The sequence below is a fragment of the Peromyscus maniculatus genome, chromosome 15, assembly GCF_049852395.1.
Source record: "Peromyscus maniculatus bairdii isolate BWxNUB_F1_BW_parent chromosome 15, HU_Pman_BW_mat_3.1, whole genome shotgun sequence".
Taxonomy (NCBI): Eukaryota; Metazoa; Chordata; class Mammalia; order Rodentia; family Cricetidae; genus Peromyscus; species Peromyscus maniculatus.
In genome coordinates, this window is record NC_134866.1 from 531,564 (window position 1) to 548,446 (window position 16,883).

Consider the following 16,883-nt stretch of genomic DNA (forward strand, 5'->3'; position numbering starts at 1 on the left):
AACCTTTTGTCCCCTTTGTAAATGCCCTTCCCCATGACCCCAGAAGACCCCATGAAGACACTGTGCTGCACCCTGCACCATGTACCATGAAGCTCTTCTCACATCCATGAAAACTCATACACAACTCAGATCCATAATGGGGCACACTGGAAGCCCCATTTTGCAGGTAGAATTCCCCATTGATGGCATGATGACTTCAGTGTCCTTCCTAGCATGCCTGGAACCTGTGAGGATTTGTGGATTTAGATGTTTAGAGCTGCTGCTTTTTGATGTCACACCAGGCATCACAGTGGGTTAAAGTTAGAGTTCCTGAGTAACTCATTACTAAAACCAGACACTCCTGAGTTGGAGCACTTGAGATAACACCAGGACAGACACCAACCAGGGACAGGGGGGTCTCATAATCATGAAAGCAGTAAGGAGGCTCCAGAGCTACCTGCTATGATGTGGCATAACTCAGCATCACTTTAGTGGCTGAGTCCGGGGTAGGTCAGCCAAGCCACAACAGAATTTCTACCATGTGTCAGGAAAAGTCCATAAAAGAATCCCTGAGGACTCTGCTGCAGCCTCAGGGTCACTCCAGGCAGCTGAGGAGCCCTCTGCAAATTAGAAAGCATTCTTTCAGAAGCCATCAGTGACTGAAGCAAAGTGAATTCCTTCTCACAAAATGAAGCCCCAGTAACCTTCAAATTTTTCAAAGTTCATACCTCTTCAGCCACCACCACCACCAAGAACCCACTAGCAGCTGCCCCCAGAGGAGGGATACAAGTGCAGATGGATCTGACCCAGTCAGCTCTCTTGAACTGTTCCACAGGAAAGGACAGAGACTTTGTAAACACACACATTATACACCATACAGACACACATACACATCACACACCACACAGACATAACACATTCATCAAACACCACGGACACATCACACAGCACACAGATACATATACCATATACCTCACACACCATACAGAAACACTACACATATCACATGTTAGATACCATGCACCACACAGACACATACAGATGTATCATAGACATATCACACACCTCACAGATGCATTATACAACACATAGACACAAACAGCATACATATCATAACACACATCACATATAACACTCCACAGGACACATCATAGACATATCACACACCACATAGATGCACCACATACCACAAACACATCACACAGCAGACATCACTTATCGGACTCTAGATACACCACACAGACACATCACAGACACCTCAAACACCACACACACAACTCTCCATATACCATACAGATACAGCGAATAGTATAGGTATCACACACCACATATCACACAAAATAACCACACATACATTACATACTATAGACCACATTATACACAACATAACACACATAACACATGAACTTTTGCCATGTTTATTTTTACCAATTCATATCTCAACATTTTATTGTGAAAATTTTCAAACATCTAGAAAATTTGAAAGTGAAAATTCATATGTACTTAACACCTAGCTTCTATCATTGCTAACATTCTTCTATATAGATGATTCTTGAATGACAATGGGGTTTGCATTCTGAGGAACTCATCATAAATTGAAGATATCTTAAGTCCAAAATACACATAATACATATACTCTACTGAGGAGCACGGCTCAGCAGCATCATGTACCACAGAGCAGAGGCGTCTCCTCATGATCTCGGGCTGACGGCCTGACACTGCCATCCTGAGAGAGGCTCATACTTGTCACTAGCCCTGGAAAAGATCAAAATACCAAATTAGAAGCATGGTTTCTCGTATTAATTTTGTACCATATCAAAATCAAAAACTTGTAAGTTGTGCCATTACATCAGGGAACATCACTGGCCACTTAACCATCTGTTTTAATCACTTAACTGTAAATCTTATTTCCGGGTGTATGTTACAATTGTAGCCTCCGGTGAGCCTCACTAACATGTACAGATGTTGCTTCAGTTTTAGTGGTTTGACTTTTTTACTTCATTTTCTACCCCCACTTCCTCTTGTCCCCCAGACACGCTATGGTTGAGAATTTCTGTCACTCCATTGTCCTGTTTCTCACTTTTGTTAGTCCTGAATGCCATCCCACAACTGTAAAACTTAATATCAGTCAAACAGAGGCCCAGTGCATTGCTCTCTCCTCAGGCTGGGGGAACTGTGGACCCACAGGTGACTTAGGCCTGTGTCCTGAAGCCCCAGTCAGCACGCCATAGTCACCTTTACTGTGGAGTTGTTTTTGGAGCTGGAGCCTTAAAACACATACTTGACTGCTGGGAAAGAGTAGACAGCAGGAACTTCTGGGGCTCCACTCTGAAGAGGAAAGACAGACGCGTCAGCTTGGGGGAGACCCCATAATTGAGGCCGAAGAATCTCATACCAGCATCTTGGGGCTGTAGTCATGTGTACTACACAGTGGGAATCCATAATTGGGTTCTAGTGTGATGGGCCCTGACTCCTAGCCAGTGGTATACACAGAAAGGTGCATCCTCATACTGCTTGGGCCCTGTGTCAGAACTCTATTTTGCCAAGTCTAATCTTCAGTCTTTGCAAATGGATAAAAGGTCACCCTGTGCACCCTCAGCATCTCCAGCTCATGGGAGTTTCTTGCAGCAGATCCAGCAAGCTAACATAGAAGGCTGATCTGGAGTATCCAGGGAGCTCTACTGTAACCACCTTAAGGCATGGGAAGGCAGAACTCAGAGACTCAGCATAGGAGAACGATGGTGCTAGCCATGCTGCCAACAGTGTTGAGGGTGAAAGCAGGAAAAGACAGGAAAAGTAAGTTCCAGAAGCTTCCTGAATGTACTTAGCCAGACTCTTCCTCAATCCCTCTGGGTAATGCTGCCTGTGAGACACTGGAGAACCCAGCTGTGTGTAGAGACAATGAGTTTGTGCTAATGTCTTCTACAGCAGGAGAAAACCAATTCAAACCACATGGAAGGCAGCAGCTGACCGGAATTCCCTCAAAGTCAAACAAGAACATTCTTCCTATGTAAAGTCCCATTCTTTGTTCCTGTTTGCTTCCTAACTCTATCCGTCTATTTCATGGAATATTTCACAACAGATACAGATGCTAGAGGAAATATTCCCAGTAAATGGTCTACCAACCATTAGAAAGAGTGCTCTGTGAAGTTGGGGCCAGAATATTCCACTAACCAATAACTGTAACTGATACCTATATCCCATGGACACTTACTTGTGCTTTGTGACTGGTTCAGTGCCACATAGGACTAAGACAATAACCATGCTCTCTGGCAGGAGACTTTGGTGAGAGTTTTATTTATAAAATTTTGTAATTTCCAAAATTGTCTATAATGTGCATCTATTTGGTAATCAGAAACAAAATGAAGTGGTTTGGAGTGGAGCTATAGTCATGGCCACAGTTAGGTTTTGCCAGCCTTCCAGGAAGAGGAGAGGAGGAGAGGAGAGGAGAGAGACAGAGACAGAGAGACAGAGGACACTCTGGAAGTCTGCTTAAAAGACTAGGCAGCATTTCAAATCAACATTCCCAATGATTTGGCTACACAAGAGTATTGCCGACCAAGTTTCTAAGAAAGCCAATTTAGACCAAAAAATTAGTTCTTTAAAAGAAAATGATTTTGTTTTTTCAGAATAAGCTGTTCTCACTGACCAATAGACGGAAAAAAACTAAAGGGACTCTCAATATTTGCACGAATGAAGTGTGAAACTTCAGTTGTGTCCTGGGGCCCTGGAGTACCTCTGACCCTGAACTGCAGGGAGGACTGGACTGACTAATGGGAGGCTTCTGTAAGACAGAAACTTCCTGGGCACAGAGGTGGGAAGGGGCCACAGGGCCAGCCTGTTCCTCTTTACTCTTCCTCTCTGGACAAACACCAGCTTTTCCTCAAAAAAAGGGAGTGTCTAATGCTGATTCTCAGAGAATCATGGAGATGTATCCTTTCTCCAACAGACATGAGTGGAGATTATCTCTTCCACCCCCTATTTTGTTCCTTCCTCTGGCCTGCCACCTCTTGCTACCTTTCATGGAGAGACCATGGCTTTCCCCTCAGAAGAATAGTGTCCTGTGCTCATGACAGAGTCCCCTGAGCCTTGGACAGCAGGGAAGAAGCTACAGAAGCCACGATGCAGATATAGGACCGCCCTGTGCAGGGCACTAACCTGTGAGGATCCAGAGAAGCTGCACCTAGCCTGCTCAGAAGACATGGTCACCTGCAGTGTCCTGGCTGGGGGACCATGACTGAGGGCTGGATGGGGGTTTGCATATGTGTGTTTGTCTGGGGAGGCTCAAGTGAACATCTACTTGTTTTTCCTTTAATTGGTGTTAGCAGACCCTAGAGATGAGGTGACAGAGATGAGAGAGTGAAAATGCAACATCCACAAGTCTGAAAAATACTTAGTATGGTAACTCCTCAAAACGCACATACATTTGGGCTTATGGTGTGAGGAGCAAAGAACAACAGAAAACCAAGGTGGAACATTCAGTTAGTGTGTATAATCATGTCTCTGTTACAGTTTTTCTTGGCTATACAAAACGTTTTTTTTTTTTTTAATGAGAACAGAGAACACTATAAAATGTGTCTCCCCTCTGTGTTAGGGCCAATTTCTGTCTCGTGTTTCTGGTGGTATGTGCCTTGCTTTCAGGCAGAGCTGTCACTAGGGAGCATTCTTACTCAATGTCTCCTTGACTCAAGATGGAAATGAATGACAAGCTCTGACTCTCAGGATCTTATAATCTAAGCCAAACACTGTCAGAGATTGATAGGTACCCATCTGCCCGCATGGCTGTACATGGATGTATTATATGAACCAATAGAGCTGGGGAAACAGCTGAGTGGGAAAGCTCTTGCCCTGCAAACATGAGGGTATGAATTCATCCCCAGCATTCATGGCAAAAGCTGAGTGTGGAAGCACATGCCTGTCATCACAGCACTGGGGTTCACCGGCCTGCCAACCTAGCTAAGACAAAAAGCACCTGATGGGGTGGGGCTGGGGAAACAGAGAGACAAAGATAGAAACAGAGATACTGGGTCTCAAAAAATAAGACAGAAAGCAACCAAGAAAGACATCCATCTTTGGCCTCCATACATATGTGCACACTCATACACACGAACACTCATGCACACAAAGAAGCATTCTAATTTTATACACTAGTACAGCTGTGAAGGACATACCTCAGTTGGCACAGCTACATAAACAGTTATGGATGTCAGAAGCTAAGTGAAGCAACCGTATTTTATACTATGTCATCCCATCATTTAAAACATCACACCACAAATGAACTATTTTCTAAAGCCCTTTGAGCTAAGAGGCAATAGCTGTTTTCAGATAAAATACCACCAGGAAGCTGCCACTCACCTCGGTGAGGCCTGAGACCAGCTCAAGTTGTTACTCTTTTCCTACAGAGCAAACGAAAATGCACAAGTGAGACAAGAAGCTACTTATGGTGGGCTTCCTGCCTGCTGCTCACAACTAGAGTCTATCTTCAATTCTGAGAGACAGCACCTAGGGAGGTTGTCATGGGAACCGTTCCCTCCCCAGACAGCACTCTTCCTCAGAACCATGTTTATGGGCACATGCCTTCCTGTCTCCATGGCCAGGTGGGAGAGGGCCTGACAGCTGGCCTGGTGGCAGTATTTGTGCAGCTTTCTGAGGACCACTTGATGTTTCCACCTCTGGAGAGTTTGTAATCCCATTTCACCTTCTGCTCCTTGGGACGAGCTGTCCCTCAGCCTTGTCACTAACATTGGTACTGTCAGGCCTTTTGGAGGAGGTTAGCTGTTGGGTGTGTGGGTATCTAATGGTCTTACCAAATGCTGTCTCCCCTTGCCATCTGTGTTCTCCTCAGCAAAGGATTTGATCAGATTTAGGACCATTTCATTAGAAAGATCTTAGTATTTTTGGAACAAGTGTGTGGTTTAGAAACACCTTGACAATGGCTTCCATTTCGTTTTCTTAATGACAATCTTTGAAAATAAAATTTTATATTTCATTGTATCATTTCTCTAGACATTGATTTTACTGTTGTATTGGTGGAAATTGCTGAGTTCAAGGTCACAAAGATTTTGTTTTCTCTATTAATGCTATAATTTAGGTCTCAAACTTAGATCTGTGGTTGGCTTTGGATTTTCTGCAGGAATAAAGAAAAACTCAAGATGGTCTTCAGTCTTGGGTATGTTCAGCTCAGGGCCAGGCAGGGAAGCCAGCACTTCTCCCAGTTACCCTGGCTATCTTTGTTCAACACAAGCTGGTCAGAAATGAAAGGTGTAAGTCTGGGCCTTTATGCCATCCATCTGGTACATGGCTGTTGTAAAGCTGTTAAGCTATGGGTTTACACATTTTTAAGGATTATGTTGCCCATAAACTGTTTCCTGTTGTTCACGGCATGCCTTAAGCGATCATTGCACTGGCTTTAGTATGATGTCAAAGGTGGTGAGAGTGGATGTCCTTGCCTGTTCCCAGCTAGCGGGGCAAGGGTCACTTTTTCACCATAAAAATGACCGACTAATGAGCTCTTCATGGTTTTCATTTTATTCTTGGGCTGTGGGTATTTTCTTTTAACCAGAAGTAGTGTTTTAACAGAGTATTCATTTATTTTCTGTATGGGTTGATATGATTAAAAGGTTCTTGACCCTTATCCCGTTAGTATTTTATTACAATAATTGTTTCACAGATGTTAAACAAATGCATTTCTAGAATACACACGTTTTCTCTCGGTGTACAATTGATCCTTTGTGTGCATTTGTGACGTGTTAGTTTGATGATGCTTTATGTGTTTTGCCTATATTTACTGAATATCTTTGCCTCACTGCAGTCTTCCCTTGTGCTGATACTTTCTGGCTTCAGTGTCCAGTTAATCCTGGTGTCACTCCATGGGTCACTTCCTCCTCTGTGATCTGAATTCGTGTGCTTTCTTTTTCCTCCTCCTCTCCTCCTCCCCTTTTTGTTTTGTTTTCATTGAGAATCTCATACAATATACTTTGATCAAATTCTTTCCTCTCCCCCAACTCCTCCAAGATTCCCCTCAACTTCATGTTCTTTCTCTCTCTTAAAAACAAAACAAAAGAAGACACACACAAATAAAAACAAAACAAAACAAAAAAGAAATGGAGTCTGATTTGTATTGGCTAACTACTCCTGAGAATGAAGCCTGACCTGGAATGTGGTTGAGACAGAGATACTTCACCACACACCACACAGACATACACACACAAAAACACAATACACTCACACACCACACAGTCACACTACATACACCACACACCAGACACCACATAGACACATCACACAAACATACTAATGCCTCACACACAATACACCATATAGACACACCACACAAATATACCAATACCTCACACACCATACACTCCACACATCACACAGGCATACCACATACCATACACATCACATACCACACAAACACAACTCATAGACACAGACATACCACATACTACACAGATGCATCAGATACCATATACAACAAATAGACATACCATATAATGCACCATATGTCAAATAAACACACTACACACAACACAAAAACGTCCCACACCACAAAGACATATTACACACCATACACATGCATCACATATTACACACATAACGTATATACATTATATGCCATACATAGACACACATATCATACATTGACACAACCAAACTACACTTACACCATGCACTACATACATTACATACCACATGGAAACACATACCATACACGAGCACATATGCACATACACATTATGTACTATGCAGACATACACACTAAGTACTGTATCTACAGACACTCTACACACCACACAGTTCCACTGAGTCTTAGGACAGCATCAACAGTGAAAGAGTGCAAAGCTGGGAGGTCCCTGTATAGGGTGCATCCACACATTGGCCTCAGCCCTTCCACGAGCATGACACGGAAGGACCAGCACACCTGGGAAAGGTTCCCCTTTTTCCGCAGAGATGGCTCTTTCTTTTCTGCTGAACGTGAATTCCTCTGGAATCGGGTCTGCACCATGTAGTCAAATGTGCTCAGGTTCTTGGCAACTGCAAAGGGAAGGGCAGAAAAGGACAGGGTCATCCAGAAGCCATGCACAATGTCACGATGTAGCATGAATCTTAAGAGGTCTTATTAATAAAATCAAAGGCCAGGTATTGGGGTGAATGCTGAAAGATCAGAGAAGCAGAACAAGCCACAGCTACCTCAGCTGGTCTTGTTTCCTCAGACTGGAAGCCTTTGAGTCCTCATCCAGAATGAATCTCAGCTGAACTGCTGCTCAAAAGCCTGAAAGCTGAACCAGCCAAATGCTGCTAGTTTCTGATCTCCACACCTTATATATCTTTCTGCTTTCTGACATCACTCCCTGGGATTAAAGGCTCACTTTCTGGGATTAAGGGCATGAGTCCCCATGCTTGGCTATATCCTTGTGGCCTTGAACTCACAGAGATCCAGAGGGATTTCTGCCTCTGGAATGCTAGGATTAAAGGCATGTGCTACCACTGCCTATCCTCTATGTTTAATATTGTGGCTGTCCTGTTCTCTGACCCCAGATAAGTTTATTAGCATTTATTAGCACAATATTTCAGGGAACACAATACCACCACATTTCCCCTTTTTTGTCTAAAATTTAAAAAAGCTTATAACTAATATAATAAAAATTATATCCAATAAGTATATACAATATACACAGTCAAGATTACATTAATGATGTCTAGTCCATTAACATTTGACAGATTCAGGCAAAAAACTCCATTAATATATAACAATGTCCAGTCCAGTAACATTTGATAAACTCAGACAAAAAAATTTTATTACTTATCCTATTTAAAACAAGTAGTTCCTTTTTTTTTTTTTAGGGTGCATACCCACTCGTTAATAATTTATATATATATAATTTATATATAATTTTACAATACCATTCAGTTCTACATATCAGCCATGGGTTCCCCTATTCTCTCCCCTCCCACCCCTTCCCCTTACCCCCAGCCTACCCCCCATTCCCACCTCCTCCAGGACAAGTCCTCCCCCAAGGACTGCGATCAACCTGGTAGACTCAGTCCAGGCAGGTCCAGTCCCTTCCTCCCAGACTGAATCAAGTGTCCCTGCATAAGCTCCAGGTTTCAAACAGCCAACTCATGCAATGAGCACAGGACTTGGTCCCACTGCCTAGTTGCCTCCCCAACTGATCAAGCCAATCAACTGTCTCACCTATTCAGAGGGCCTGATCCTGCTGGGGGCCCCTCAGCCTTTGGTTCATAGTTCATGTGTTTCCATTCATTTGGCTATTTTTTTTCAATAATTGAGTAAAACCGAAATTTATTATAAGCCACAGTCGTCCTAGGGACCTCCATGCTATATATATATAGCCTCCATGGTTCTATGGGTTATGGTCTGATTGTTCTTTATTTTATATCTAGAATCCACCTATGAGTGAGTACATACCATGACTGTCTTTCTGGGTTTGGGTCAAGTAGTTCCTTTTTAAAAGTATTTTTTCGATTTAGTAATCTACCTTCTGTCATTTTTATATGACAATCCAATATATGGCAATCCAATCCAATGTAAAGTATTTAAAAATAGTAATTGTTGCCAGGGAGTGACTGCCCTGCCTTGCATGTCCCAAGACCAGGAGGACCAGGTATTTCAGACCAGACAAGCTATGCTCTGCACATTTCATGAGTGACAGGACCTAACTGTTCCCTGTTGCCCAAAGCAAAGCCTCTAATTAAGCTCAGAGGTGGGTGTCCCAGAGGAACTGGACTGCGGCACCTCTCATGGGTGCCCTGCTTTCTGCATTATGACAGATGACTCCAGAACCTCCTGGGATGGTGCCCAGAGGCCAGGCTCAGGGAAGACTACTCTGTCTAAGGGTTCTAGAAGCCTTCATCTTCAGAGCAGTAGCTGCCTAGAGGCAATAGAAGTCCTGCTGGTAGGAGTACTGAATCCCTGAGCTGACCTTGCCGGCTGCCTACCACCCTATGCCTGCTTCCCCCCCACCCCATGCAGCCACCTCACCCTAGATGCTCTGCCTCAGAGAACACAGGGCTACCAACAAATGTGAGGCATGGCAAGCAACCCCAGCTCAGGCTGAGACTTTGGCAACCACACTTAGCAGAAGCAATTTGGGTTATTGCAAGAAGACCAGATGTGTTTTTGAGAAAAGAGCTGTAAGTGCCTATTTTCAGCTCTATGCTTCTAGGGAGGGGTCTGACTTTTCAAAATCAACACACGAGAGCAGGTAGTTTACAAGTATTTCTGAGGAGCTACGGGACCACCCAATAGCCCTATCTGTAGCTCAAGAAGCAGATGGGATGGGCTGCCCCAATCCAGAGCTCCTACAGAACTTGGCTTTGTGTTGTTGGAGTGATGAATCTCCCTAGGCCCACCCAACTGTAATCCAGTCTCATCAGCTAGCACCCATGTCAGAGTAAGCCTGTGGGCCTGCACTTGCTAACATTCTAATTAAAACCTCCCTTCTTTCCAAGAGTTATGGAAATGCCATTCAAGCCAACTGATGAGCACATCCAAAACTGAGTAATGTCCCTGTGTGTCCTTTAGGGTGACCAGGCACCAACCAACAGCCAGCTCTGGCAGTGTATGGATCCTGTCCTTTCTCTACTGGTTTCAACACATTATTCCTCCCCCAACATGACCACACACACCCTCATCCCTCTATTGCAGGTACTTTAGCCTCCCACACTTGCTGGGCATGGGGCCCTTGAATCTCCAGCCCATATTCAAAGTGGTGCCTCATAGAGGGCAATCCACATGGATGCTCGTACCTTGAGATCCAGTCCTTGAGTGCAGACCAGATCTACAGACTGAGCTATCAGTGAGCCCTGTCCATGGCCAGGGTACTCTGCGGCCCTACTCCTTACATGAAGCCAGTCACTGTTGTGAGACACTTTGTAGTCCATCCAGAAAGGATCAGAGCAAGGTGGCAGATCAGTGACTTAGAGGAACTACATCTGCCAGTCACCTTGCAGGGAGTTCAGAAGAAGAATCTTATGGTGGCACTGTGACCACTGAAACCCAATGTGGATGTCCTGAGTAGAGCACCCAGCCTAGCTGTGTTTACCCTGGCCCTACAGTGATGAGTGAGAGCTACAGTTTGGAGCAGTCTTAATAATATATAACAATAGCCAACATGTCCTGGAACTATTTGATGTCTAAATGCCCTGAACTCAACATGTTCAGTCTCACTCCAATTCTTCCATCTTAGAGGAACACTTTCCAGTCCCTTCATTGTAAACAGCCTTATCCTTAATATGACTCCAGCTCCAGCTGCCACCAGTTCCACCTTGTCCTGCTTTCAGCCCTCTGAGCCCATCTTAGTGTCATAGGTGACAGTGGTGGCAGCAGCTCTCAGTGGCTGGCTGCCCGACTTGTTCTCCAGGGTATGGTGCAGCAGATGTGGTATTACACACAGTGCACTTGGACACTTTTGAAGAGTAATTCAGTACCGATTCTGTGCATGTTCCTGGCCCGCAGAGAATGCCCTGAACTGGAAATGCTCTCATGGCCATAGCAGGCCCCTTTTAGCACCACCTTCTCTCAGAGGTTACAAAAGGAAGCATGACATTCTTCAGGAAGTACGGCAATCTGGCTCTCTATGAATCACGTACCCATCATATAAGGAACAGTGCAGGCATACTGCAGTTCACCATGGGCAAAAAAGCCAGCCCATATCAGCAGCTACAAGAACAGAAGTCTAGATCTGTGGCCACCCCACACACATTTCCAGCCAATTCACAGGCCTTTGGCCTCAGAGCATCTGACCAATGGGATTACCCTGGCCATCACATACCTTGGTTACATTTCTGGAGAGGAGAGATGAAAGCAAGTCCTATTCAGTGTTCTGGGAGGGAAAAGCAGATCGCTGAGGGCACTTGAGCATGAGGGCTGAGCAATATTCTCTTGGCCTCTGCCACCTTCCCCTTGCTGGTATAGCAGCATAAAAACCCTTTCCTGAGAGGCCTGGTTGACCCTGAGTACTATGAACAAGTCATTTTCAACATCAAGGATCTTGGGGCCAAAAGCTAGTAAGTGGCCAGTCTCTTACACCTTGAAGCTGGAAGTGCTGTCAAGAAGTGGAGGAAGCCAGATGTGGTGGTGCACACCTTTAACTCCAGCATTCTGGAGGCAGAGGTCGGCAGGTCTCTGTGAGTTCTAGGCCAGCCTGGTCTACGTAGTGAGTTCCAGGCCAGCCAAGGATGTCTCAAAATAAAAAAACAAAATAAAAAAGTGGAGGAATTCCAGGTTAGAAAAGTCACCTTGCAGTCTAAGTTGTCCTGGTAGTCAAGTCAGAGATGCCATAGCAGAAGTTCCTGTCTGTGCCTTCCTCTCAGCATAGTTGGCCCAGTGCTGGGGCCTTAGAGATTCAGTCAGGGCTCTCTGCACCATGCCTTCCTCTCCATCTGTGGAGGAGTTTTCCCATCATGGAGCCCTTGGTTTCTTCAGTTTTCAGCCTGAGGTCTACGTTCACAGAGCCAGGTAATGATATCATGGACAGTTACAGGGCATCACTGCACAAGTCTGCCTTTCTTGGGTCACATGAGGCCTCCTCACTCTTTCTGGTCATGACAAAAGCTGCTATGATGTATCTTTGTCTATGAAGCTTGTTTGAGAGGGCAGGCATGGTGGTAGAAGATGAGAGAACTGGGAGCCAAAATCCTGACTGAATCTTGGAACTGGCACTCCTCAGGAAGCGTGTGGATCTACGGGGCTTGGGTCTATGAGTGTCAATGACACAACACTTCTGACACCAGTGAAGTGTTGTGTGACATATTAGGGCCCCCAAAAGTTCTGAATGAGTCTTTGAGATTCATTAAGACTCGGGATGGCTGTCAGCATGTCCTTAGGCTGTTTTTTAGCCTAAATGAGCAACAGGGAACGCACCCAGACTGTCTGGCCTCCTGGGGGTTCTGGAATGAAGGAGGAAGAGGTGCAGGTTTTAAGCTCTGAAGCTTCAGCTTTGGTAGCTTCATGTGTGGTCTAGACTGTGCAGTCCCAGAACCTAGTCTCAAAGAGTTGCTATATAAAAGAGTACAGACAGGGACAGCTGATAGCTCCTGGGTCCTTGCTGCTGAGCGTCTCATACATGGCAGAGGTGGGACAAAGCAGTTCATGGTGCCTGGCATATTCCAGGGGATACAATCCCTCTTAGGGGTCTTCTGTGGAAAGAAGCCTGTTGTGCTCACTACCCTGGACTCAGCACATCAGACCTCACTGCAAGTTCACTGCAGTCTGATGTCCACAAAGGATGTCTCAGCAAAGTTCTGCTCACACCATGGGCCTCAATGCCATTGTCCCCCTCGCTACCAGAATGTGGATGCCTTCAAACCTCATCCACAGATGCAGAATTGCCCCCCACATTGGTAGGCACCATTGTGCCTCACATGGTAGGCACAAAGTCCTTACTATGAGGTGGAGGAAAAATGACTAACACTGAATTTGTGTTCCTGGGCAGGATGGGCCCCAGTAATCTTCAGGCCTATAGGACGTGACACCAGCTGCTGGACCTAACTCTGAGAGAAGGGAACAACCAAATAAAGAGGAAAATGAGTTCTACCTGAGGTCAGCTGCTAGGAAAGGTGGCATTACTGATAAATCTGAAAGCATTTAGACATGAGAAAACATTACAGATAAGCTTAGAGAGTAAATGTTTTGTTTTTATAAATTCCTATTTATAAAAGCAGTGGAGAGTTTTAAAGGTAACCCAAAAGATGCACCATTCTGAGGGTTTAAGTCACAGGGAATATGAGGTGCCCTCCCAGCCTTGTTACTGATAAAATAGCACATGGTGTTCTGTTGAAACATATAGGTTCAGTTGATGTAGGTTTGAGATTTGATTCTACCCCACTCTACAAATACATCTAAACACAAGTAAATAGAAATGGATCAGGTCGTTCCTAACAAAAACCCTAAAGCATAAATTGCACCAACAAGATTTAGTTCAGGGGTTTTCACTATATTAGGAGGAGGAGGAAGGAAAAAGGGGGGAAGGGAAAGAAGAGGAGAAGAAGAGTCTAAGTTTCAAGTTATTACAATGCTGAAGTCGGGAATGTGTGCTAATAAACACACTCGCAGATTAAGAAGCATGCTCTGGTGCTCGCTTCAGCAGCACATATACTAAAATTGGAACGATACAGAGATTAGCATGGCCCCTGCACAAGGATGATACGCAAATTCATGAAGCATTCCATATTTTTGTTCATAGCAGCACTATTTGTAATAGCCAGAACCTGGAAACAACCTAGATGCCCGTCAACGGAAGAATGGATGAAAAAAAATGTGGTACATATACACAATGGAGTACTACTACTCAGCAGAGAAAAACAATGAAAGCATGAAATTTGCAGGCAAATGGATGGAACTAGAAAAAATCATCCTGAGTGAGGTAACCCAAACCCAGAAAGACAGTCATGGTATGTACTCACTCATAAGTGGATTCTAGATATAAAATAAAGAACAATCAGACCACAACCCATAGAACCATGGAGGCTATATATATATAGCATGGAGGTCCCTAGGATGACTGTGGCTTATAATAAATTTCGGTTTTACTCAATTATTGAAAAAAATAGCCAAATTAATGGAAACACATGAACTATGAACCAAAGGCTGAGGGGCCCCCAGCTGGATCAGGCCCTCTGAATAGGTGACACAGTTGATTGACTTGATCTGTTTGGGAGGCAACTAGGCAGTGGGACCAAGTCCTGTGCTCATTGCATGAGTTGGCTGTTTGAAACCTGGAGCTTATGCAGGGACACTTGGCTCAGTCTGGGAGGAAGGGACTGGACCTGCCTGGACTGAGTCTACCAGGTTGATCGCAGTCCTCGGGGGAGGATTTACCCTGGAGGAGGTGGGAATGGGAGGTGTGCTGGGGGTAAGGGGAGGGGGTGGGAGGGGGGAGAATAGGGGAACCTGTGGCTGATATGTAGAACTGAATGGTATTGTAAAATAAAAAAAAAAAAGAAAGAAGCATGCTCTGTAGGTTCAGGGTGATGCTGCTGGTAAGAACCACTGGACATGCGTGAGGTCTTCCCATGGGAGGAGGTCAGCACTCTGCCAGGCACTGTCCTCACAGCCAAAGGCAGAGTCTGTACCATCCTTGAGGTTTGGGTAAGTCAACCTGCAGGAAACCAGTATTTCAAGAGTGGCCCTGGTGCCCTCCAGCCTGGCCTACCACTGCCAGAGACCAGAGAGGCTTCATGGCCAGTTCCCACAGCAGAAACAATACGCACAGGGGAGGAGGTGGCTCTAACTCAACAGAAACACTTTCTTAGGCAGAGGATCTTAATAGCGTAACCAGGTGTCCGACACATATTTGTGGATATAGAGCCTCCTTTTTGGCTCTATTTGGATGAGAAAAACCAGTCCCTTGAGCTTAAGTTTCATTGTTATAATTTCTACTTGGTACTCTCCTAAATCCTCCTGGTCCTAATGGCCTATTCTTGCATAATAGTCATATTCCTTTGTCTCTGTATATTTTAGTCTCTCCTGTGCTTTCTGCAGGCTTTTGAACATGAGCTCAGTTCCTTGCTGGACTTGCTGACCTTCTCTTAGTATCTCCTTCCTGTAGTCTGTCCTTTGTCTATGAACTCATGTCTGGCAAGGCTTCCCAAGGCACTGTCTGCCTCAAAACAAGTGAGCTACAGTGGCAAGTCTAGAGTGGGTACATACTCAGGTAGACGTGGAAGAGGAGCAGGTGCCCGAGCAGCACAAAGCTGGCAATGGCTAGCAGCAGTACCACCACTGCGATGAAAAGGACCAGGGGGATCTTCACAGGCACAGGCCACAGTGGGAGGAACAGCAGCCATATGTTCTCAGAGCTGACCTCTGTGAAGACAAAGAGACATGTCCATCTAGCATCTACCCTGACTGCAGCACCTGTAGTCAGGTAAGCAGAGCGACAGAGGTTGCTAGGGTGAGTGAGGACAGCCAGCCAACGGATGCACTGTTGCCCTGTATTTGCCTTGCTCTACCATGGGTCCCATGGGCCCACTGGCCATTCCCTCTCCTGCCCTTCCCCAAAGCCTTGGCCTTGTATTTCAGATCAATCACCTCACAGACATCAATGAAAACTGATCCCTCTTGGTGCATTTCTTGAGCACTGTCCACCATGGCCCTCAAAATGAAGACCGCAGGGGCTTCCTAGGCTGTGTGACAGAACAGTAGAGGACTAGACTCCAAACCCAAGCACCTTGATCCATATCACATTCCAGAAAGGTGCTTAGCTCTTTCTAGAATGGACTCCTAGGTATGCTATCTGAAAAGGGAATACTGCATGCTGCCTTGTGGGCTGGGCCATGGGATGCCAACTCAAAATGTGATGGTGTAAATAAACTCCAGCCCATGAGATTCTGAACTTGGGCCATGGACTCTGTAGGGTCCTGGAATGGCAAGCCAGGAAGGGACCTCCACCCATTGCTCAGAACCACAAGTCTGCTCCAAGGAGAGACATGATCCACTTCCCTGCACCACATCTGATGCCATGGTCAATAGCCCCAGCCAGGTCACCACCACTCTGAATATCCCTCTTTTCTTCCTTGTCCTTGTCTCTGCTTGCTCAGCATGGACAGTCTTTAGGAAAGCAAATGTTACTAATGAACATAGTGGTGGCTTCTCAAGAGTGCTCAGGAGCACCAGGAACTTCTAAATGGTCACAGGGGATGCAGAAGCGAGGTGCTTCCATGTGGAACTCATAGAGCCCTTTCTTAAAAGAACATCCTGTCATGTTGGCTCCAGGGATGCCCTAGGATAAGCGGCATACAGGTCCTAACATCTCTTGTTGCAGGACTTGGGCAAATGCCTGTAATGCTTAGAGCAGAGATGGGTGGCTTCCCCCTGGCCATAGGATAACCAGCAAAGGAATATCCCACTTTAGTCACCTGTCAGTATCTTGGGGCTG

The 16,883-nt window shown here is 45.2% G+C and overlaps 1 protein-coding gene and 1 non-coding gene across 2 annotated transcripts in view; one reads left to right on the forward strand and one right to left on the reverse strand.

Moving 5' to 3' along the window:
• Positions 1-1,383: 1,383 nt before the first annotated feature.
• The window catches only part of LOC102910394 (palmitoyltransferase ZDHHC11), a 29,760-nt gene continuing 14,260 nt past the window's right edge, over positions 1,384-16,883 (reverse strand). The window contains exons 6-10 of the mRNA XM_016008292.3: positions 15,656-15,811; positions 7,904-8,016; positions 5,335-5,375; positions 2,215-2,307; positions 1,384-1,734 (exon numbers count right to left, since the gene is read on the reverse strand). Coding sequence (XP_015863778.1) covers positions 2,217-2,307; positions 5,335-5,375; positions 7,904-8,016; positions 15,656-15,811 — 401 coding nt within the window. The 3' untranslated portion in view covers positions 1,384-1,734; positions 2,215-2,216. The remainder of the gene's footprint in view (positions 1,735-2,214; positions 2,308-5,334; positions 5,376-7,903; positions 8,017-15,655; positions 15,812-16,883) is intronic.
• Positions 14,078-14,181, forward strand: LOC121822999 (U6 spliceosomal RNA). The gene has a single exon (XR_006064296.1). It is a non-coding gene; the product is annotated as a U6 spliceosomal RNA (small nuclear RNA).